This window comes from Pipistrellus kuhlii, unplaced genomic scaffold (genome assembly GCF_014108245.1).
Source record: "Pipistrellus kuhlii isolate mPipKuh1 unplaced genomic scaffold, mPipKuh1.p scaffold_m20_p_5, whole genome shotgun sequence".
NCBI classification, from domain to species: domain Eukaryota; kingdom Metazoa; phylum Chordata; class Mammalia; order Chiroptera; family Vespertilionidae; genus Pipistrellus; species Pipistrellus kuhlii.
This window is the reverse complement of record NW_023425551.1, coordinates 4159617-4184057: the sequence shown is the minus strand read 5'-3', so window position 1 is coordinate 4184057 and position 24441 is coordinate 4159617. Positions and strand designations below refer to the sequence as shown.

Sequence of the window (24441 nt, the reverse complement as noted above, 5' to 3'; positions counted from 1 at the left end):
GAGCCATAATAAAAGCAACAAGCACATGGTTTCAGTGGGTTTTTCAGGAGCATTCATGTGGTGCACACAATAAAATTAACCACAAAATAAAATAAATAAAATAAAATAAAATAAAATAAAATAAAATAAAATAAACTTTATTGAAAAATGTGACATCATGCAAGGGATTACCAACAAAATATCAGACAAGAACTTGACCAGAACTTAAAAGAAACTGTGATGAATAATTTAAGAAGATGCACTTACTTTGAAGTTTGTTACCAAATAGCATGAAACTTATGTTCTCTTTAACCTATAAAAGTCAGGAGTTAAAAATTCTAAAATTTGTACTAACCGGTGATCCTCTGTACATGGACTGACATGAAAGGCAAAGGGAGAAGATGATATATACAAAAAATAATCTTTGAAAACCAGCATTCTTTATTCAAAGGGAATAAAAATGCAGGAAGTAAATATAGAGCATTATTTGCAGAATAAAATTTAAAGACAAGGAAAACCAAGAAGTAGTTAAGTAGAAAGAGACTGATAGTGTTTAGTTCTTTATTTGGGGCATTGATAATTATAACATGTTCAAGACACATGCTCATCTGCCTATAATTGTTTCCAATTTTCCACTTCAATGCCTTCCCAACTGTCAAAAAAGTTATTTCCTCCATCCTAGCAAAATGGAGTCTATCTCAATAATCAATCTTCATAGAATCCAACTAGAACTACTTATTCTTTTTCATAATCTCTAAACAAAGACAAAAATTAATAATACGTAAAGGACTTCTTGAACTTCTAGCTCAAAAATTCTTAGCTACAATTTCATTATCTGTTTTATTAATTGCATCACTGTTTCTGTTTAAGTGATATTAGAAGTAACATAAGTGCTCATTCATAGGAGAGTGGTTAAATAAACTCTGGCACATCCAGACCATAGAATACTATGCAGCTGCGAAGATGAATGAGGAAGCTGTCCCTGAGCTGACTTGGATGGTTTCCAGAATACGCTGTTAAATTTAAAAAGCAAAGTGTGAGAGTGCATCAATAGCACACTCTCCTCATGGCAAAAAGAAGGTGGCATATGAAGAAACATCTGCTCACCTGTGCAAGAGAAATACAAGCATGACCAATGAGAAACTAGAGAGATCAGCTACCTAGACATGTGAAGGGGAGTGAAAGGGAAGGAATGATAATGGAGAACTAAGGATGAGGAAGGCACTTCTCTGAGTATAACTTTTGCTCTTAGGATCGTAGTAATGATCTCATTCCACACTCCCTTCCTCCATTAGTCAACTAGAATGTGTATGCTGCAGAAGGAGGATCTGAAAAATGGAATACAACTCTATTTCAATGAGTAACATTAAAAGGGACAGGAAGAACAGAAGCAACTTAAGTACATGTAGAGGCAGTCTTTTGACTGGATCTTGTAATGATAAGAACCAAAAGAACTGCATGCAAATATTGTTCTCCAGTTAGTCAATATGTTTCTCACAGGGACATGGGCCAGCAATTCTGAAACTATGTTACGTGCTGAGTTGAAATAATGGTATATGGGAGAAATGAGTGAGCACGTGAGAGAGATATCCCCAGGTTAGTAAACATATTCTCTAGATCTGTCTGTCGGGAAAGACTAGGAGCAGTGAAACCTCAGTAACAATGAGCACACCAAGCACTCACATCTTGGTTTCTAAATGCCATTTGCTAATAACAGGACCCCAGCTTCCTTAGAGGAGGACTGGGGCAGAGAAAATACAGGATACGCAGGAGCCAGACTGAAGAAATTTAATGGCCAAAATTTAGAAAAGAAAAAAAAGTAATAAATTAAAACTGTAGAATAAAATAAATATCCTCAAGTTTGTGCTAAAATAAGTAATTGAATAAATAATTGGAGGAAAAAGAAAATAATTTCTTACATTACAAATGAGGGAAATATAAAATCACCATTAGGCAAACAGCACAGAAATAATTACTGAAGGTAATCAATGCTAAAATTAGTGAGCAAAGTTTAAGAATAAACAGAAGATTAGCCTGATGTCAATGACTTCCTTAAGTTCTTTCTCGGTTATAATATAAAGAGAAGATAATAATTTTACCATAAAGGAAACACAGAAAATGTCTTAACATGACCAGCAATGAGACCTATCAGTATTCTATATCCACTAATATGATGTGCTGACAAGAACACAACATCACCTCCTTAGAATTCTTGCAAAATATGCATCGCTTCCATATAATCATAACATTGAGAGGCATTTTTTCCAGAATTACTGGGCCCTCAGTAATGAAAAGTGTCAATGACGTGAAAGACTAGGGAAGAATGAGCAAGTGCCATAGAGTGGAAGGGGCAAAGGATCAAATGCAAGGTGTGGGATCCATTGTATCCTGAAGAGAAACAAGACATGGGAGAAACACTGATGAAATCAGACTCATGTCTATGCTTCAGTTCACAGTATCGGACCAATGTGAAGTTCCGTATTTTGATAATTGTACTCTGTGTACTCATACACATACTATGTATAAGTTGTCAGCTTTAGAGGAAGGTGAATAAAGCGTAGACATGAAATCGCTGTCCCCCTTCTTGCCACTTCTCTGTAAATTTAAAATTATTTTTATAATGATGCTGCCTGTGTGTGTGTGTTGTGTAACTCACAAGCAGAGTTTTCACTCTGCAGCCAATACTAAAAACATCTGTACGCCCACACCTTTCTCTTTAAGTGTTCTGGTTTTGTCTCTCTTACCCTCCTTCCTTCAAGGAACTTGAGTGCAGTGCCGATGTTAGCCACCGCGTGGATCCGCTTCATACGGCGTCCTTGTTCACACGGCTAGGAAAGGGGAATAGGAATAGACCAAAATGCACACAGTCAGAGGATGGCTCAATAAAAGATAAAGAAATAAAAAGAGATGTATAAAATCTATGTAAGTCTATTTAAACATACTTGGCGAATGTTTATAAAGATGGGCAGGTATACGAAAGGGCATTATCCACACAGCACCTTAGTAGTTTACTGATATACTCAATAAGTCTTTCAGATTTCTGTATGTCTTAGAGTGGAAATTCACAAGATTCCTATGCTGTCTACTGACCCTGTCATCCTATAGATTAGGAAATATTTTTATGAAAAGTAGGCTTTACATGAGGGCCTGGGGTATATAGGAGGTCTCTGTACTTTTCTTGTAATTTTGTTGTAAATCTGAAACTGCTCTAAACAAAATTAAGTCTTTGCAAAGGTACTCTTGGTAAGTCACTCTTTTTTTATTCAGTTATACTCACATGAAAAGTTATTGACAATGCTATGACATTTCTAGGTTTGGATGATCAAAATATAAAGGCCAAGGTTAAAAAGTAGGATTGTGAGAATGAAAATATTATCTACACAAATGTATATTCTGATAACTTATGTTCGAGTTACTAAAATTATCATATGCTTTCTATGTACCACAATGTTAAGTTTAAAAATCAAAAGAATTGAAATAATGTAGATAGGATTAGCCTCCTTTACGTTGATAGGAACCAGCTGGATAATTGAGGTGAAGTAATGTCTCCATTATCACATAGCTGGTCAACTGGTTTCTTTTCTGTGACACCAGACCCTAACTAATCTCCCATTGCAGCTCAAACCAAGTACCTTTTACTTCCCAATTATAGTGTACTAGGTAAACACATCTATGATATTTTAAACCAAATATTTAAATTAAAAATGTGCTTTTAAAATTTTTGACTTTCATTTATTCTTTATTTTGGAACCTCTGTTATACATGACCTAGTCCTACCATTGATCTATACATGGCCCATTTATTTATTTGTTTGGTTGTTTTTAATCCTTACCCGAGGATATTTTTCCTTTGATCTTTTAGAGAGTAGAAGAGGGAGGGAAAGATAGAGAGAAACATCGAGGTGAGAGAAACACATCTATTGGTTGCCTCCTGCATGTGCCCTGACCAGGGCCCGGGCCAGAGAGAAACCTGCAAGCAAGGTATATGCCCTTTGATCCACAGGCCCACACTCTATCCACTGAGCCAATCCAGCTAAGGCTAGTTATTATTTAATTAGTTATTTTTTATAATGTAAACAGCACCTACTGAACAAAGCCAGGATCCAGAAATTACATATGAAAGCCAATAACACCATCATTCAGTTCATTCATCTATCTACCTTCCTACATCTATGTCAACCATCACACTAAATCCAGTCGAATGCTCTTCTTTTATATAAATTCATTTCATGCATATACACTATTAAAATATTTTTTTTTAGTTTTTACATTTATATAAAGGTTGTCACTGCATTAATCTTTTGAGACTTATTTTTTTACATAATATTTGATTCCTAAGATTCATAGATGTGGTTGCCTGTCACTGTATTTCATTCATTTTGACAGCTAGTATATTAAGTATCATGAATCTCCTCTCCTTTTGAAGCGAATCTGGATTATTTTCAGGTTATGTCTGCTTTGACCTATGCTAATGTACCATGGCAGAATTATATTGGTACTTAGAATAACATACTCCTTAAAATACATACATTTGAATTATAATGAAGTTTCCTTCAACCTTCTGGGAAATAGCGTATTTCAGGAGGATATATACATATGACCAGGTATATTTGGCCATCAAGGGAGTATGTATTTCAATTCAGTGCCTCTTACATCCTAACACTTATCCAGCTTACTTTGTTTATGCATACATCTGTGTCTTCCAAACTGGCTGTTCATGCGTCTTGTTCGATTTCCCCCAGAGCAGAGCTTGAGAAAAGGACTTGGCTGTGTGTAATTTACTGGGGAGGTGATCCCAGGAAGCAAGAGTGAAGATTCGTGAAAAGTGAAACGAGGAAGTGGGGAAAGCTAACAAAGGGTGTGCTCTGGAGGGCCCCACTGTGGGCAAATGGATTCAGCTCCCTGGGGATCCCATTGGCACTCTCTGAGATCTGTAAGATCTGCCTCAGAACCCTTCCTCCTGCAAGTGCCAGGCTGGAGCATTTATCATGGACTCCTACTGCCATTGGTTGAGGGTCCTCTGGGCCCGCTAACTCCTATACCTGAGGGCTCCCTGGTGCAACTTGTGGTTTTGATAAACCCGGAGGGCAGAATCCCAGAGGTATGCTACTTGTGCTTGAGATCAGATGCTGGGGGAGGGAGAGGGGCGCGCTTAACTCTTGCATCCATGAATTAACCACTATATGGCTGACATCAGACGTGAGCAGAGATGGCATCCGGGACACAGGAAGCGTCTTCTATGAATCAAACTGGAAAATGACTTATACAGCATCACTATCAGTTTTGTTTTGTTTTGTTTTTCAATAAACAACCTCTTCCAAAAGCTATTTTGAGAACTCCCTTCACAAAATTAACTAGAAACTTATGACCAGGGAAAAGCAACTATTATAAAACAAAACAAAACACTAAGTTACCCAAGAAATAATGATTGTGTAGCACTTGTCAAGATGCAATAAACACAGAAAAAGATAAGTACTCTCAATTTTGAACCCTGTGTACACACCACGAAGAAGACCATTTCCTGAGCTCCTTTCTCTAATTGTGGCAAACAGCATTTATCATAGCTTATGTTTGCAAACTACTTTATTTCTCCATCTCTCTGAAATAAAAATAAACATAAGCCAAGGAAAAAATATGAATTGAGTACCGTAGGAAAAGCATGGCACTCACTGTCAGTGTTGTTTTTCACGCTGCTGCTTTCTCTGTCTGTGAGAGCAAATAACTCAGAACGCGCTGTTCCTGGGACAAAGCCGTGGTGTTGGAGGGTGGCCACAAGCTTATGAAAACCTGCCGTGTTGATGTCAGCTCACCTTTCAACAAAGGGCTATCCACATACCCCAGAATGGACCAACACTCCTCTCCAAATGGCACGCTGAAACTCGCTAACAGGTGAGATGGGTGTCCGTGTGCAACCAAGCTGCCTGGGTACCACACGGATGCAAGAGTTAACCATGATTGACTGCCTAGTGAGGAAGTCTCTGCTCTTAGTTCTAAGGTTGTGCTACAATAGACACTGTTTTAAACCTACTAAAGGTGTGAAGGAATGAGAAAGGGAATGTATTCCTTTCTCCTGGAAGTGACCAATAGACTAGTGTTTCCTGCATCTTACTGACTACAAAAGAGGAAAATTGTATCTTACATGGGCAGAGTCCCTTCCACTCCCAACCCCACCGCCGCCAATTCCAGATGGGAAGAATTCGATGAGTCTGGTCACAGAAGAAATTCTTACCAGCTTCTGCCCAGACAGGACTTCCAGGAGAGCAAGCAGCTTAACACCATCTTTCATGTCTTCAAAAAGATCTTCGATCACCAGTGCCGGTTTCCGCTGTTAATTAAAACAAAACAAAACAAAACAAAACAAAAAAAAACTGCTTGTCTCTTTCTGTCATACCTTTCCTACTCATTTTGCTGACATTTGTAGGGAGATTTCTAAAATACCTCAGTAAGATTTACTTGGATATGATTGGCAATCACCTTTTGATAGCTATAAGGAGAATAACAATCCATTGGAGACAAACTCAATATCCAAAAATATCGGGAGACTTGATGCTGAGGCTTTCACATGCAATCAAGCATCTTTCTAGAAAGGGATTTTGTCACGAATGGGTGGTGTGGAAGAAGGGAAGGAAAGAGGGCGTGCTCAGTGCAAAAGATGGGAGACATTCCAGCAGGGCCTAGAAGGGGAGCAGGAGGTGCCCCAGCTACACTGGGCCAACCTTCCCACTTCCTAAGCGAGCACAACCTTCTCACTTCACTAAGTGAGCACACTTCTGGGGCTTAAACCAGGTGCCCACCTCTGTAGGACAATCTCTCCAGGAGAGCGCCTAGCTCAGTGACCTGCAGGGGGCCCTGCTAGCTCATCCCAGAGCCCAGCTTTCACCTCTGGTGGGTCAGCTATGGTCCATCTCACAGCCTGGCAAACCTCTCTCACCATGTGGCTTTGGACCCAGAGGATCAAAAGTGCAAGAGTACAGACTAACCAGGGCAAAAGGAAATCCACGACCACTTACAATTCATAGAGGGTCTTTGATTGTTTGAGAAGGTTATTACAATACTTAATATGCTGGGCTCATTGACCTTGAATTAAGGTCTGTGTTGGCTCAGAAGGAAGTAAAGAAGTCATGATGCTCATCAGATTTCCCATAGAATAACATTTTTTTTTTCTATGTATCACCTGGGTTCAATCTCTACAGTTTTCTGGTTCTGGGTTATGTTAAAGGCCTGATGTTGGATCCCTGACTTTCAATTTTCATTCTTTAAAATAAGAGATTTTTATGTAGCTAAAAGTTTTACTGAAATGTGATTTGTTTCACTACCCACTGACATGCAGCATTTACATTTCTCTTATGACTTTATGAATTATTCTCTGAATGGTACAGTTCTAATTTTAACCACATTTTTCTCTCTTTATAAATTGAAAAGCTGAATACATTTTGTTCTCATGCTGAGAAATACATGTTCAAAAATAACAATTTTTATTGGCAATCGTTCTCTTTTAAATTCCACTTTTTGAGACTGCTTATTATTTATGTAGCAAAAAAAATGTAATAATGACTTTACATTCTAAGCATATAAATAAAATTATTCAGGATAACATGAGTCATTGCAATGAAAACTATTCCATGTAATAAGAATCAAAATTATTGCGTGAGCTATACATAATCATTAGAAATATGGCCCACTTATCACTGCAAATGTCCATTTGCATCTTAAAATTCAAAAACAGTTGAAAATGAGGGAAAAGTTCATGCATATGTAACATATTCAGTGAACAAATAAAAATATTTCACAGATTGTGTTAACCTAAAAATATATAAAGAAAATTAGAGCAGAGAATTTTCATGAAATAATAAATATGCCAAGACATTTGATCCCCAAATGCAATAAATTGCATCCATACAGCCATATTGTCTTAAACATACGCAGGCCTCTGGGACTTTGCAGGACATTTTCTCTTGACATCACTCCTGCCTGACTTGTTTCTCCTCTACTGTGCTCACTGCTTCCTTCCCCGCCAGCTGCTCCTGGGAGCGGCCCTCACACCAGCTGTGACCACTGAGCAGTTCCCTAGCCCATTGGACTCTCTGGTTTCAGTTTTGTTGGTACCATCCTCCCCTTGATCTGCTCCTCTCTAAACCTCTTTGACCAGCTTGCCTGGCACCCAGGCCTCTATTCCTCCTCTCTCTCATCTCTTCCTATCTATGGCCAATCACTAAATTCAATCCCAACTCCTCTCGTCTTCACGAAACTGCCTGGATGGGCAGGACCCTTCAATCCTCCCTTCAGTGCTCTCTCCTAAACACTGTTGAGCATATGGTTGGCACTCAGTGTGTGCTATAGGCTAATGGAAAGAATGTAATTTTCTCTGAATGGATCTTTAAATGTGGTATACGGATTCTAGGCAATCACAGACTGTCGTCACACAACACAGGCCTAGAAGTATCTTGTTTCTGAATTCCTTGTTCACAGTAGGAACTCACTACATACTTGTTGAAGGAATGAATGAATGAGTTTTTCAGTCTGTGTGTGGAAAAAGTAGAGGAGATGATTTTATTTGAACACAAATACCTAGAATACCTTTCCTTTCCTCTTCTTCTTCTTAGCAAATCTCTGGTCAGTTTTCATCACTCAGTTTATATGTAATCTTTTTCAGTTATTCAATGAGAAGTAACTACTTCTTCTGTCCCAAGTATGCTGTTCAGAGGACAAGGATCACATTCCTTTATAGTTAGCTATTCACAAACCTGTATTCCCAGTGACTGAGATCATGAGAAGTCAGATTTTTCTTTATATACTTAGTACCAGGCCCAGTGCTCAGCACTAGCTGTCTGTAAATATGTAGTTAGTGACTAAAACACACTCAGCAAGGGTATTTACAAATGTCTTTTGGAATCTAAGGGAGGAGATAGGCATGAATAAAATCATAATGCCAAAATCTCTCTTTTTGGGGGAAATATGAGTTGTTTCTGAAAAATTTCCCCCAGTGTCTTCCTACACAAAGTGAGGAGGTACAGTCTGAGAGCTATCAACACACAAAATAGAAATTAGGGAAAACTATGTCCATTTAAAATAAAAATGCTTATGTCAATTTAATTAGTAATATACAAGTTTTATATTTTAAGCACACTGAATTATAGGATCTAGCATTATGTAATCAATTCTTTATGTAATACATCAACAAGTAAAAAAGGGAGAAAATAAACCTCTGGCCAACTTACTGCAAAGAGTTGGCAAAAATAAACACACACACACACACACACACACACATATGTGTGTGTGTGTGTGTGTGTGTGTGTGTGTGTATAATTTCAGAGAGGAAGAGAGAGATAGAAACATGAATGATGAGAAAGAATCATTGATTGTTTGCCTCCTGTACTACCCCTACTGGGGATCGAGCCTGTAACAGGGAATCTAACCATTCATAGGTCAAAACATTCATAGGTCAACACTCAACCACTGAGCACACTGGCCCAGATAGCAATGATCTTTATATTTCTACAAGCACTATCCAATTGCACATAAGTATTGTGTGAAACCAAAATACAAAATAAACAAAACAAATCAACTCCTCCATTATCAAAAATTACATGAGAATAAAAAAGTCCTATTGATGATTGAACAAGCTGACCAAGCTTTGCTATCCCTTTTTGCTTAACACAGTATTTATAATAGCAAATGGTCAGTGAGAGGAGGCCTGTACTATTGTGGTTGTTCTCATTTTTTTTTTTGTGTGTGTGTGTGTGTGTGTGTGTGCACTGCTATAATAGAAAGCCTTCTAGCTAAAATGTCTCTCCTGTCACATATGTAAGCACTTATGGGCCAATCTGATTACTGTGGTAGATTCAGGTCATGGTCCTGGAAGCCAAGAGGGAGATTCAGAAAGGAGGCAATTTATTGAAGTCTGACTTAATGGAAAATAAAGATAATGTGGTCTTGTTGCTCACCAATTTGCAGCTTCAGGCACTAGATAGAGATCTAGAAGGCACTTTTCAAAAACACAATTATCTTTTTTTTTTTTATTAAGATAAGATTATGGAAAACTTTTCGGTAGTGTTTGGAAAAATTCTCTTCCTCTTGGCCCTGTCAGTCATATTTAGATACTCCACAGATATTCATGTTGAATCTGAGATCATTAGGAGAATTTGCAAATTGTCACCTTGACCAGGAGTTTGATCAGCAGGCAGGCTGGCCAACCACCCATGTCCCTTCCTCCTGGCCAGGCTGGTTGGACCCCACCTATGCACAAATTCATGCACCAGGCCTCTAAAACATATATATATATATATATATATATATATATATATATATATATATACACACACACACACACACACACACACACACACTGAGTGGTCAGATTATTATGCATTCAGAGATCATAATAATCTGGCCACTCAGTTTATATCCAAATTATAAAAATGATAGCAGACTAAAATATTTTTATCATTTTTAACTTTGTAATAGCAGGGCAATCACATGCACAGCAATTAAGGTGAAAGAAGTTTTGGGTGTTAGACTGAAACCAGTAATATAAGAAGAAAGCAAACCTATTTTGAAACATTACTGGCATATCATCACTTTATCAGCAGATCTACACATCTGCTAGAATCTAAGAATTCCTTAGTTACAAGTATCACATCGACACCGAGGAAATGAACAGCATGCAAGATTTACTCTTTAGGCAAGGAGAAGACAAAATCACCTATCCCATGCCAGGAGCAAGCCAGGTCATCATTAGTCATTAATACCTTTAGTCTCAGAACAAGTAGGCAGCCTAGATGCTTTGTCCTTTTAGAGAAGAACCTCTCAAAACATTGTATATCACAAAAAAATAGCTACAGCATTTTACTCTAAAATATCAAACACATACCCTAGGGTTTAAAATGCATAATTGCTAGATACTAAGTCACATCAATAAAACTGAAGTGGAAAAGTTCTAAAGGAACAGACGATGACACGTACAACTCTTTGCTCTGGTTGGGATACACCTGCCATTGAGCACCCTCAGGCTCACGGGAAATACCACAGTCACAGCCTGAGATGGTCCCAGATGGTGGGTAAGGCAGTCCCAAGGCAAGGGCTGGTACTCAAGGTGTATTCTATGCATCTTGAACCCTGTCTACACACAATGGCCCAGCCCTCTTAGAGCAGGACAAAACACTCCCGCTGGTTTATATAAATGTTAAATAGGAGTCATGTCACAGGCTGAGGGACAGTATGTGGAAAAAATCCCAACAGTCTAAAATGTTTGCATCCTCTGATGGTTATCTGATGGGTGGGAGCAACAAGGTAAACACCAGGAACAGAGAGAGTGGGAAGGGAAGAGGGGTTGACCAACAGATGTGGAGCAAATTACCTCTCCCAAAGGTTGGCAAAGAGCCCACCACATGAAATGTGAAAAAAAAAAAAAAAAAAAAAAAAGCCAAAGTAGCCTCAGATCAGATCGGTATAATCAGGATGCTAACCGTAGACAGTAGCCAAGTAAAAGTAATTCCATATCTAAAAGGTTTTTTTTGTTTTGTTTTGTTTTATTTTTGCTTTATTTAGAAAATCAAATTAGATTGTCCCAATATCTCCAGAAACCAGGTAAAGTGATTTGAGAATTTTATGTGTAATCTGTTTTCCTTTCTTTCCCTTTATAAAAGCACCACTGCGATTATTTTCCACCTTTACTTGGCAAAAGTGAGAAGATAGTTCCCGTTCTTTTTTGTTTCCTATGACAGATAGAGCAATCATTTCCACTTCCTTAATTACTTCATTCAATTTCCAATAAATATCCTAAAAGCAGTAACTGCCCTCCAGTCCACTTTTAAATCTGCTTGGAAAGCTCTGCTCTCAACAACTTGCACAGTTATTTTCATTTTGTACAATAGAAACGTATTCCTCAAGTTATTTGTTTGATTTAGTACAAAGTTTAGGTTATTCTTAACCTTTTTTTTCATACCTCAAATCAGATCCATCAACAAATCTGCTGTCTTAATTTTCAAAACTCATTCAGAATCCCACCACTGCTCACCAGCTCCACTGTCTGTGTTGGTTTCAGACACTCGTCTCCTGACTGGATGACTTCAACAACCTTCTAATTCTTCTCCCTCCTTCTGTCCTGGACCCTTCTCAGTCTACCCTGAATAGAGCCACTTATCTGCCTTCTCTACCATCCATCTCCCCCTGATCCTATATAATAAAAGTGTACTAGTATGCAAATTATCTCCTCCACAGAGGAGCTCAACCAGGGGGCAGGGTCGGCCGAGGGAAGGCAGGGAGTACATAGCAGGCAGTCAGCAGCTGTTAGGGACCCTACCAGTGCACGAATTGTATGCACTGGGCCTCTAGTTAGGTTATAAGTGCCACGGTAGGGGGTTATTGTACTTTTTTTGTTTTGATCACTGCTGCACTCTCAGTACCTAGAATATTGCTGAGCATAAAGACAGCATCAAAGTATTTATTGAATAAATATACAAAACAAATATTTCTAAAAGAATTGGATAAATATTATCAAAATATTTATTAATCTGCATTAGCTTTGTTAGAACTATACTTATGTTATCAATAAATTAATATTCTATTAATAAGTGAATGATTGGTATTTGTTTTTGAAATGATAATTTTCCTTCATAACCCTTTAGTTACGTATTTAGAAAGAATGAATTTATCAGTATGTTTAGGATTACCAAGCTACAGTAGCTTCAGAAAAACAACTGAAGAATGGCTTCCGGAGTGAATTATTACATTTCCCTTTTGCTCTTTGCTTCTTTCTCTCCTTACCTTAGCTCATTAATGATCCCACCAAAGTGAATACAGGAAACAGATGCGAAAAAATTCAGTCCTGAAAGTGTTTCATGTCATTATCATTGGTAAGTCAGAAGTATTCCTTTTAAAGAAATATATGTATGTCACTTGGTACTAAATAAAATGTACTTCCTAGAACTTAGTATCGGTGGAATTGTGACCCCCACCCGCCCGCAAGCTATGTGGAAGTTTTAACCCCAGTACCTCAGAATGTGATCTTATTGGGGAACAGAAGCAATCAAGTTAAAATGAAGTCATTAGGATGGGTCTTAATCCACGAAGTCTAGTGTCCTTATACAAAGGAGAAATCTGGGCACAAACACAGAGGCAAAGAGGCAGGGACTGAACCAATGCAGCAAACCAAGGAATGTGAAATCATGTAGGCCACCCCCAGCAGCTGGAAGAGCAAGGAAGGCTTCTACCCAGAACCTCAGAGGGTCGCCTCAGGAAGGGGAGATAATCAGAGTCTCATTCTAATCCACCTAGTATGTGGTACTTGGTTATGGCAGCCTTAGCTAACTAATACAGTACCTAACTGATCTTTTATGGTGTTTTTTTGTGTTTTTTTGTTTTTGTTTTTTTGTTCTTCTAAAAAGTAAAATAATGCTCATATCATGCCTGAGGTCATCTGCAAATTACAGCATTTCAAAGGCTCAGTGCCTCCTCTTAATAGCCGCAGAGATCTAAGGCAGGCGGATGGAGAAAGGGCTGTTTATTGCATATTGAAAGAGAAGCTCCATTTATAGAAATGCTAAACAATGGCTATCTGAGACCTATTTTTTCCCCAGAGGACATTTTGCCAAACTATATATGTATTTCCCAGCCAACTATCATAAAAAATGAATCAAGGGTGTTTAAATCCAAATATAACATCCTACTTCACTTGTTAAAATGAGAGAAAAACCAAGAACTACAAGCACTTGATAAAAGAGTATAACCAACGTGAATGTCAAGATTACTTATACTTTCTTTTTCTAATTAAAAATCTAACTCATGAAAGTTTTTATAAAAACACATCTTTAATTGCTCTCTTTGGGGGCCAAGATGGCACCATATAATTACATTCCTCTACAGACCTTGAATAAAAATTGGGAATTTCCTAAGATAAAGCAATTTAAATATGTGAAAGAACTGACATCTTTTGAACTGTCAATTTTAAAAATAGTCCAACATAAATGTTTTATTAAAAAATGTGAACTATTCTGTTAGATCTGAAAAAGCATGTAGCCATTTGGTGGGAATCCTCTCAAATTCAAGTCCATCTTTTTCCTCTCTTCCCCTCAACCTCATCCTGAACTTAGGGGTCTCCAGGCCCATCAGGTCTCAGAGAAAAGAATTCTCTCCTCTAGTCCAAACCTTCACCTCAACCTGTGCTCTTAAAACAAAACAAAACAAAACAAACAGATAGATTTCAGAGAGGAAAGGAGAGGGAGAGATAAGAAACATCACTAATGAGAGAGAATCATTGATTGGCTACTTCCTGCATGCTTCCTATTGAGGATTAAGCTCACAATCTGGGCCTGTGCCCTTGACCGAAATGAAACGCGGCACACTTCTGTCCACAGGCCGACACTCCATCCACTAAGCAACATCAGTTAGGGATCCACCTGTGCTTTTTATTTCTCTCCCACTCTGCCTCCTTGGGAGCCTTGTGTCTTCAACATAACTTTGTTTTCCTTCATTCCAGCCTCTCCCTCTCTACTATTATCAATAGTATCAATAGTTCTTGATTCCCTTCAGCACAGACACTTTGAAACCCGCCCTTCATAAAAACAGCGCTGGCCAGACCCCATGTGCTACTTCAGCTAGTGCTCTGTCTCAGGAACATGCAATGCACACTCAGTGTCCTAACGTCCTTACCTTTCATGTGCTCATCAGCTTGCTGGAGTCTGTTTTTTTCAATGGCAAAGCCACTCCCAGTGCTGGCCAGTGACTTCTAACTTCTAAATCAAATGGATTCATCTCTATCAAGTCATTTCTCTAAAACTGAGCTTATTAGTTCTTCCCCAAACCTACTGTGTGCTCAGTCTCCGTAATGGTCTTAATCATTCGCTCAAGTCAGAACTAGAAGTCATTCTTGACCCTTTCTTTTCTAAGATTCCAGTTAATAGCCCAGTGTAATCTCACACACCTTGTCTCTCCCCTCTTCTCCATTCCCCACCACCATGTTAATCCAATCTGCCCTCACCTCCCATCCGATTTATAGAAAGTTCACTCTGCCTGCAATCTCACTCTAATTTACTTGAGAGAGATGGAGAGAGGGAGGGGAAAAGTGGGGGGAGAGGGCAGGAAGAAAGGTTAAAAGAGATTGAGAGAGAGGTTTAGGGCCAGAGTGGTCATTTCATTTTTCTGCCTAAGAGCCTTTAATGTACCTCGCTGCTATGACACAACATCCAACTCTCTTATGACTGTTCTTTGTTTTTTTCTCTTTTGCCACTCCACTCCTGGAACCCACATTTTCAAGTCCTCCTGATTATCTTCCATTCCTTTACTGCATCTCTTTCTCTCATCTCAACTTCTGAAAACAGCGGTACCCAACCCCTGGCCATCTCTCAAGCTCCAGCTTAGATGTGTCTTCCTGTGGAGCCTGTCCGATGCCCTCCTTCAGATGACCTGCGGGGTGGGTGGTGTCTGCCACGTGCTCCCTGACACCCTGCACTTCCGCTCTCACGGACTTTCCCAGCCACACTTCCCGGGAATGGCCTCCTCTGCGGCTGTCAGTTCCACCATGGCCTGGGCTCTCCTGCCTTCGTTTACCACTGTACCCAGGATGCCTTGCACAAAATAGGTGCTTGAAAAGTATCTGCTGCATGAAGAGCTAAATAAACAAATGCCTCCTGGGAGTGTATCACAGTGGTTAGTGCCCAAGCTTAGGAATCCTGGGATTGGGTTTTTCACACACCTGTTATGTGACTTAAGATTAATAATGAACTCTAAACTTCAACTTCATAATTTGGAAAATGGTGGAAATAATACTTATATTTGATTATTGCCATTAGGATTAAGGAAAATAAAAGATAAAACTGATAAAGTGCAGTAATTGGAACATGGGAAGAGTTAACAAATGGCCGCCCTGAGATTCAGAAACATTTTTATCAATGACAGATGACAAACTGGAGCTGAATGAGGACCTCCTTATGAAAAGCCATTACTCAAAATCAATATTGGGCGAGTTGAAAAACAATACTACACCTGCTTTTATTGGCAGAGCAAACAGAACAGAAAGATTCAGGTTTCTTCCTCTCTCTGTTTGTTAATCCTCACTGGAGGATATTTTTTCCATTGTTTTTAGAGACAGTGGAAGGAAGTGAAAGACAGTGGGAGAGGGAGAAGGGAAAGGGAGAGAGGAAGAGGGAGAGGGGGAGGAAGAGGGAGAAAGGAAGAGGGAAGGGGGAAGGAGAGGGGAAGGGAGAGAGGAAGAGGGAGAGGGAGAGGATGAGGGAGAGGGAAAGGGAAAAGGAGAGGGAGAGGAAGAGGGAGAGGGAGAGAATCATTGATGTGAGTGAGACATGTTGATTGGTCCCAAAAGGACTGAGGATTGAACCAGCAACCCTTCTGTGCACAGCCAACACTCTAATCACTGAGCCACACTGGCCAGGGCTCAGGTTTCTTCTTGAAAAGGAAAAAAATTATAGGGTTCTTATCTAAATATGAAGCGCTTTTCTGAAAGGAATTATAAGGTATGTAAAATAAAAATAACCCTTTCATTTTTGTTACTGTTATGTTATATTAACAATTTGTGATTTACAATGTTTTGTACAATTGCAGAATCGTAGAGGCTTCTATTTGAAAACAAAGCAAACCCCCCAAAATGAACTGATAATTGTATCCACAATGTTAAATAGTCTACATGTGTACTAACAATGGCACAAAAACACAGAAAGTTTTTATTTTTCTTTCTACTTGTATAAGATTTTTGTTTTCAGCAAAGCATATTTTTGCAAACAGATTGCTCTTTTATTTCCACCCTATCTTCATACTGCTGTCATAATATTCATAGATAGCTATTTCAATAGAATAAAAGTCATTAGTAAAAGAGTTAATAATTTTAATTAGAAATAGTTTATTAGTTAGCAACTGAGAAAGCAGATAAGAACAAAAATAAAAATTTCCCATAAATACCCTCCCACTTTCATCCATTGGTCAGTTTCCAAAGAAGATTTTGAGAAAACAGATGAAAACTTTCTAAATGAGTCTTTTAAATTGCCCTTTAAAATAAAAGTATACTTGCATTTGTGTGCCCACCACCCAAAGCAATATACAGATGATGTATCATAGAAATGTATACTTGTAAGCCAAATAAAATTATTAATCATTGTCACTCCAATAAATTTAATTTTTAAAAAATTTAAAGAAGTATTTGTGCCTTAGACGGTTTGGCTCAGTGGGTAGAGCACCAGCTTGTGGACTGCAGGTTCCCGGGCTCAATTCCAGTCAAGGGCACATACCTCAGTCACAAGCTCGATCCCCAGCCCTAGTTGGAATATGTGCAGAAGGCAACCAACCAATTGATGTGTCTCTCTCATATCTTTATTTCTCTCTCTCTGTTTCCCCATCTTTCCTTCCACTCTCTCTAAAAATCAATGGGGAAAAATCCTGGGGTGAGGATTAACAAAAAAAAGTATTTTAGTTTGCTTAAATTTTTAAAGAAAGTATTGTAATAGCAAGACATAATCACAAAATTTAGGATGAAATGGTTTATCATTCTAGATTAAATCCACTAAAATTCCCAGGACTATTATGCTAAAGCTCTCAGACACAGAGACCCTACAAAAGATTTACAACCTGCATTCTGGAAGAGTTGAAACTCTCACGTGTTTTCTTTCCTCCCAATATAGCATTTTTCTCTTTTCTTATTTTTAGAGATAAAATAACTTGTGTTACATAGCATAAGTAATAGGCGATTTAGGACTAATATCCTGAGTACCAGCATAAAAATATTCTTGAGATGGGTCATTTTCTGACCTTGATTGGTAGATGCCAACAGAAAATTGTAGGAGAAAAATACCACAATCAAGGAATAAAATGCAGTTTAACTCTTTTAAATGGTTTGCTTATGAGATTATCTGAAATAATTCCAAAGCACAGAACTATGGACAATCGGCATTCATTATCACACAAGGAAGCATTTACTAGGAAAGAGGAGAGAAGTCATTACAGGTCTGAGTACTGGTCTCTATCTTATAAGTTTTGGGAAAAAATCCTCAAGAGCTTCAAACCAGCCTGCTACATACTGAATGTGTGTCTCTCAATCCAAATATGGAAGCCTTACAGCTCACCCACCCCCCCTCACCCCCTGTCCATGGTGATGATTTGAAGTGGGGCCTTTGGAAGGTAACTAGGTGTAGATGAGGTTGTGAAGCAAGTCTCCTCACAGGGACAGCAGGAAAAGCAACAGGATGTCGTGGTCCAGATACTGAATCAAAGACATGAGATTGGCCTTGTTTCTGTTGCAGGAGAGAGATGATCATTCTCAGAAGGAAGCAAGCACACCACAGTGGGAAGGCCAGTGCATGCTTCCCTTTTAACTTGGCCGCGTGAGCAAGTGTGACCTCCATGAGACCATGAAGCCTAGAAGGCCCACGTGCTTGGAGGTGCAGGTGACAGACAGGAATAGCGATGAAAATGAGGATAAAAATGGGCATGAGGAGATGGAGATGGAGGCAGAAAGGTTGAGTAGTCTTGTCATGGAGGAGGAGACAGCATGGGAGAGTTAGAGACAGACAGGCAGGGGACAGAGATGGGGGTGGGATGAGAAAGAAATAGGGCTGTAAATAAAAACTCAGGGATGAAGGTGGGCAAAAGCTGGGGAAGAGAGAGAGGAATCACTAGGGGGTCATGTGACCAGCTGCTGGGACAGGTGAAGATATAGAGCTCAGCTCTATAGCTGTCCTAAAATTGTCAACAGCCTAGGAAGGGCAACGGGGTCAAATTTGATCTTCAGAATGTTTTTGCAATGTAAGCGAGTCAGGAAAGGAGAGTGCTGTCCAGTGGATTTGTGGGTTTGGCTGTGTTTGACAAGATACCACAGCGTCAGTATAAAAAGCTCAGGATAACAAATGTTAGGATCCTAGTTCTGCTTCTGTTTTCAGTTTTCCAGGTAATTCAGGAAAGACAAAGTCACTAGTGCAGAAAGAAAAAGAAAAAAAAGAACAAAAACACTCAATCAGCCATAGCTGGTTTCGCTCAGTGGATAGAGTGTCGGCCTGCAGACTGAAAGGCCCAGGTTTGATTCCAGTAAAGGACATGTACCTTGGTTGCAAGCACATCCCCAGTAAGAGGTGTGTGGGGGGGAGGGGGGGGGCGGGGGGCTGATTGATGTTTCTTTCTCATCAATGTTTCTAGCTCTTTATTCCTCTCCCTTTTCTGTAAAAAAAATCGATAAAATATACTTAAAAAGAAAACACACTCAATCACAGTAGGGTTAAATTATGGAAGTCATAATTTTCTTGGTCTTTCAAAAGAATACAATAGATGCAAAAATGTGCAAAGGAGGAAAAACCACATGGACTTTAGATTCCTGTCTGGATTAAAATCTGAGCAGCAGCAGGCTATGGAGATGAGGGCTGTAAAATAGCCCGTGTGAGCTACATAGCACAGCGCCAGATGCACTGTTCCTTTTTCTCCCCAGACGTGCATTTACTATTATAAAAACATCAAGAGCAGGTGCAGACTCTGTGCTGTTGTTGGACCAAACAGCTCTGTATGGCACTCAGCACTGTGCTTAGGGCTATTGGGACTTAAAAGAAATTCCAAGAATTAGCACATGCCTCCGTGATTCACCAAGTTGCTGGGAAGCTGAGAGAGGGAACAGTACCAGATAATCTAAGGCATGCTGAGCCTCACCTAGCTGCGGATCCTGGACTGGGGCAGAGATTTCAGATCCTCCTGCACCAGAGGCAGGAAGCCCAGGGAAAGGAGGGGGATGGCCTGGGAGGGGCTGTGGGGAAACTGCTAACATCCTCAGAGCATGTGCTAGGGGACAGGGGCGCACTCTCACAGGTGGTCAGAGGTGCCTCACAAATGAAAGAGGCTTGAACTCCGCAGGAAAGGGAGGGCTTAGATATTAGGTGGAAGATTATAGGGGCGAGGTACAGAGCAGGATTGGAAGAAACCAGAAAAAACAACACACATCGGTAAAGCCTCGTGCAATAGCCAGTTACCACATCACTGTGTAAAGCGACTTGAAACAGTGATAAAGAAGCAATTACAGAACAGACTTGAAAACAAACTCTTGGAAGATAATTGCTCTACAAACGCCCTTCACACACTGTATGGCATGGCATATATTCAGACTTCCCCTTCTATTTAAGTATTCGGTGCATAATAGATAAGTGTATCCCAAGAATTTTACTTTAAAAACTTTCACAAAGGTATTCAACCTTACTTAAAACAAAATTAAAAAGTATATTAGCCAATCAGATTAGAAAACACTGTATCTCTAAAGTCCGTTACCAGTGTAAGGAAATGGGCATTCACATAAGCTCTTGGCATGTATTAATTGACTAGCCACCCACTTCTAGAAGTTTATCCTAAGAAAAATCACACACGTGTTCAGAGATAAAGGCTCGAGGACTTTCAATGTAGGGTTCTGTAAATTACCAAACAACTAGAAACCACATAAATGACCACCGATAGGCTACTGAGTACTTTGTGACTTATAACTTAGATATTTATAATAAAATTATTCATCCATTAAAATGGCTATGTAGCTCTGTGGCTATTGACATGGAGAGATGTGCTGCATGAAACAGAGGCATACAGGTCACTCTCCTATAAATCCACTTTTTGTGAAATCGTGTGTCCCTGTGTAGAAAAGTGGCGATTAATATGTTAGCGATGGCCCTATCAGGATTGTAAGATTTGAGATGATTTTTACTTTCTTTACACGTGTAAGAGGCATATTGTTAATATTATTTACAATTAGCATATAATCTAACAATATGAAAAAAACAACTGTATTTTCACGTAAGAAAGAAGTAACCTTCCCAGCGGATGTGAATTCTGTATGTAAGTGATGGCTGCCGGCCCCAGCCAGGACCTGAGAAAATGAGAGGCATCTACTGCGTTATTAGGGTAGAAGCCGGGTGCACCCTGGGCCAGAGAATTCCCTCTCACCAGGCGGCTTTGAGAAAGGGATTGCAGGAGAGACAATCCCAGTTCATCAAACTATTAGACACATTGTTCTTGTCTTCAATCTTGGCTGGACTGTGAGCTTTCCAAGGCCTGGGAAAGTGTCTTACTAACATTTTTTCTGTCACCAAAGCCTCTTAGAGACACCACAGTAAGTAGCTAATTTGTAGAGTTGGACTGAAACACATTGCCATGTTTTGTTTGCTTCTAAACCATAAAAGAAACTTTGGGGAAATCTCTTATCAAAAACTGCTCATAGAGTTATGCCTCGAACACTGTAGGTACAGCTCTCAGTCAAAGGATCCTCTCACTCAAGTCAGACAATTGTCCCGTTGTCTGTTTTTATTTTTATAAATGCAATGATTTTTTTGTTTGCATATTTTTCATCAGCAAGATAAGAGATTAATCTATAATAATAAAAGCACAATATGCTAATTAGACCAGACAACCGAACGACTTTTTGGATGAAGCCAGGGCTTCAAGGGCTTAGGCAAGCCACGGCTGCGAGGGCTGAGCCCCTTGCATGAATTTCGTGCATTGGGCCTCTAGTTTTTTATAATAATAGCTGCATTGGAATTTGGATATCAGTGTTTATGTTCAGTCATTACACTGTACAAATACAGACACTGATACAACCTAATGTCAGTTTCAATAATCTCGGAATTAGCCCTTTGAGTGTCCTGCCACAACAGTTACTTGGGTACTTCTTATCAAAGCATTAGAGACACTAGTATAACCTCCTCAGATAGGATTCTTTGCTCAGGACAGACCACTCCTTGCTGCTTTCTTGAAACAAACACAAAAAATAAAATCCAGCACCAATTCTTTTCATATGGCACACATTTTAGGACAGGAGAAATAACTGGAGGACTATTTCAGTATTCCTTGAATTGACATGAATAGCTGCTCTTGGCTCTCGGCATTCTTTCACTTCTCTCAGAGGCAATGTGAGCAAGTGCTATACGTAGGCAACAGTTAAACTCATGGGGTTGACAATATCACTGATTAATAATGGCGACCACAGAAAAAGAAAAAGCAGCATGACTTCATACTGTACATTTAATGATTTATGGGCTCAAACTAGGTAAACACAGAACTCTGGTAGTTTCCTTTACCTTGGCCAGATGAGAGTTGATCCATTTTGTGAAAGTTCGTTTTTGTACTATCTCTTGCTCATCTAGAAGGGGGAAAAAAATTCTAATTAATATGACATGAAGTTATATCATGAAAAAAACTCATAGTTATAGAACTCTGGAAGTAATCATATTATTTTATCTTTTAAAAGTGTGTAGTGTGGGGGGATGGGTGGCTCTAGCTACGGAAGTTCTCTAGGTGTTTCACCCTTGAGGCTCTCATCACTGGTTCTGCTTCCAAAGTGGATTGCCCTACAGACCTCAGGACTTGGAGGCTGGTCCTTGAGAGAAGTCTATGGAGGAAGACTAGTGCATGCACATGGTCCTGGGTTAATGTTGTTATTTTAAGAAACTAGAGGCCCATGGCATAAATTTGTGCACAGATGGGTTCTGGCCAGTCTGGCCCTGATCTGCACAGATTGGGGCTAGTCCTATTGGGAGATGGAGATGGCATGAGGTTGGCCAGTTGGCCCACCCCAATCAGGTTCAGGCTGGCTGGGGGGCGGGGGGGGGGGGAGCATGGGTGTTGGCTGACCAGCCCTACCTCTAATTGGTGGGGGGGACCTATCAGGGCAGGGCCAGCTGGGGGGCGGGGCTTCAGGTGGTTTGCTGGCTGGCCCAGCCCCTAATTGGAGTGGGGGGTTGATTGGAGGTGGAGTTAGCTGGGGGAGGGGCCATGAGCCTATCGGGGTGGTGGGGGCCCACTGTGGACAGGGCCAGCCAGGGAGAGACGCAGTTGGCCAGCTGGTCCTGCCCCTAATTGGGGTAAGGGGCCAATCTGTGGTGGGGTCAGGCAGGGAGGCGGGACTACAGGGGTTGGAGGGCCAGCCGTGCCCCCTATTGGGATAAGGGGGGAGATTAGGGGTGGGGCCAGCTGGGGGAGGGTCTGCAGGAGGTTGGTTGGCTGGCCCCACCTACAATCGGGCCTACTAGCTGGCGGCAGTGGAAGTTATAGTGAATGGTCGTTCTGTTTGTTACAGCATTCTGGCTGCTGGCTTTTTATATATATAGATAATCATTAGCTGTCTAATCCACTCATTGTCAGAGGGAAGGCAGGGGAGGATGGGTGGGTGGGAAGAGATCAACCATTGAATTTGTATGCATATATGCATAACCCATGGACACAAACAATACAGTGGTGAAGCCTGGGGTAGGGGACAGGGGCTGGATTGGAAGATGTTAATGGGGAGAAAGGAGGGACATATATAATACTTTTAACAATAAAGATTTTTTTACAAAGAAAGACTCCCCAAATTCCAAGGCAATATCCCTCTCTAGAAACGGTGAGAAATAAAGGGAGCTGACTCTGAGATTCAATTTCTATATTTCTTTGCTGTGTTTATATATTTTCTCAATATTTTGACATTTCAGGACAAGATCATGACACATGCAGGAATGAAACCAACTTAAAAAGGGTGATTAAATTTGACCGTTAAGAAATTGTCACACCTAATTATAGTTACCAGTTTTCCTCCTGCTGAGTCATAACTAATAGTGACTTGCTGATTTCTCACAGCTGTGGTTTGCCCTGGGTGACTTACTCATGCACCTGGAAGCGCAGAGATACAGTAAAAGGTGACCTGGGTTGTTTGGAGCCTTTGCAATCAATCATGAAAAATTTGCTGCCTAGAAATACTAGTGTGTTATGGTATTTTCATTTTACCACATATACTAGTATGTTATGGTATTTTCATTTTACCACATTTACTATATATATATATAATCCTATATAATAAAAGCCTATTATGCTAAGAGTCTGACCATTAGTTCAACCATTTGACCAGTCACTATGATGCACACTGATAACCAGGAGGCAGATGCTCCAGGAGATAGGTTAGCTTGCTTCTGGGGTCTGGCCAATGGGGACTGGGTAAGATGGGTTGGACATGACTTGGAGCCCTCCAGTGGTCCCTTCCCGGACAATCATGCATTGGTAGGTCCCTTCCCGGACAATCATGCATTGGTAGGTCCCTCGGCCTGACCTTCACCCTCTTGCAATCTGGTACCCGTAAGGGGATGTTGGAGAGCCTCAGGCCAGGCTAAGGGACCCTACCACTGCACGAATCTGTGCACCTGGCCTCTAGTATATAACATAAAACTAAAAGAGAATACTATGGCAACAAGCTTTTAAATATAATTACTAAATTAATTTTTTAAAAATACATGCCCATAAGTACCCTTTTAACATATGATGTTTTCAAAAATGCTAACCGTAATTGAAATTAACATATTTCAATATATTTAACAAATTCTTCTATAAGAATTTATATCAGAGGGATATAACATTTCATATATGGGCATGGATATAAAGATGGTATATTTTTATCAGAACATAAATAATCATGACAAACAAAATACAGATTTCAATAACATCTCAAATGTATAAACACATACAAAAATAAAAAGAC

General features: G+C 39.8%; 1 protein-coding gene across 2 annotated transcripts in view; it reads right to left on the bottom strand.

The window, feature by feature from the left end:
- Positions 1-24441, bottom strand: part of SYNE1 (spectrin repeat containing nuclear envelope protein 1) — a 373726-nt gene that overhangs the window by 291021 nt on the left and 58264 nt on the right. For both annotated transcript variants that reach the window (XM_036414424.2, XM_036414425.2), the window contains exons 3-6: positions 22016-22077; positions 6208-6303; positions 2724-2807; positions 335-355 (exon numbers count right to left, since the gene is read on the bottom strand). In XM_036414424.2, coding sequence (XP_036270317.1) covers positions 335-355; positions 2724-2807; positions 6208-6303; positions 22016-22077 — 263 coding nt within the window. The remainder of the gene's footprint in view (positions 1-334; positions 356-2723; positions 2808-6207; positions 6304-22015; positions 22078-24441) is intronic.